Source organism: Eurypyga helias, unplaced genomic scaffold, assembly GCF_000690775.1.
Source record: "Eurypyga helias isolate BGI_N326 unplaced genomic scaffold, ASM69077v1 scaffold26851, whole genome shotgun sequence".
NCBI classification, from domain to species: domain Eukaryota; kingdom Metazoa; phylum Chordata; class Aves; order Eurypygiformes; family Eurypygidae; genus Eurypyga; species Eurypyga helias.
In genome coordinates this window covers 1-210 of record NW_010230637.1, presented here as the reverse complement: position 1 = coordinate 210, position 210 = coordinate 1, and the positions used below count along the sequence as shown (strand labels likewise).

Below are 210 nucleotides of genomic sequence, written 5' to 3'. Positions count from 1 at the left end.
GCCGAAGAGCAAGCCCGTGGGACAGAGAAGGCAGGTCTTTCCTTCCCCACACCGCAGGGACCGGGGCAGGAGGTGGGAAGGAGTGCTGGTGGCACCCATCCTGCTGTGAGCCCTTATCCCGTGGGTGCTGACGGGGGCCCTGTGGGGCAGGCAGGACACCAGCCAGAGCTCCGCACCCCCACATCCCTGACCTCGGCCCCGTTGGTGGCC

The 210-nt window shown here is 68.6% G+C and overlaps 1 protein-coding gene across 1 annotated transcript in view; it reads left to right on the top strand.

The window, feature by feature from the left end:
• Nucleotides 1–204, top strand: part of ADAMTS7 (ADAM metallopeptidase with thrombospondin type 1 motif, 7) — a gene marked incomplete at both ends in the record, with an annotated part of 31373 nt that extends 31169 nt beyond the window's left edge. The window contains one exon of the mRNA XM_010160821.1: nucleotides 58–204. Coding sequence (XP_010159123.1) covers nucleotides 58–204 — 147 coding nt within the window. The remainder of the gene's footprint in view (nucleotides 1–57) is intronic.
• Between the last annotated feature and the right edge of the window lie 6 nt (nucleotides 205–210).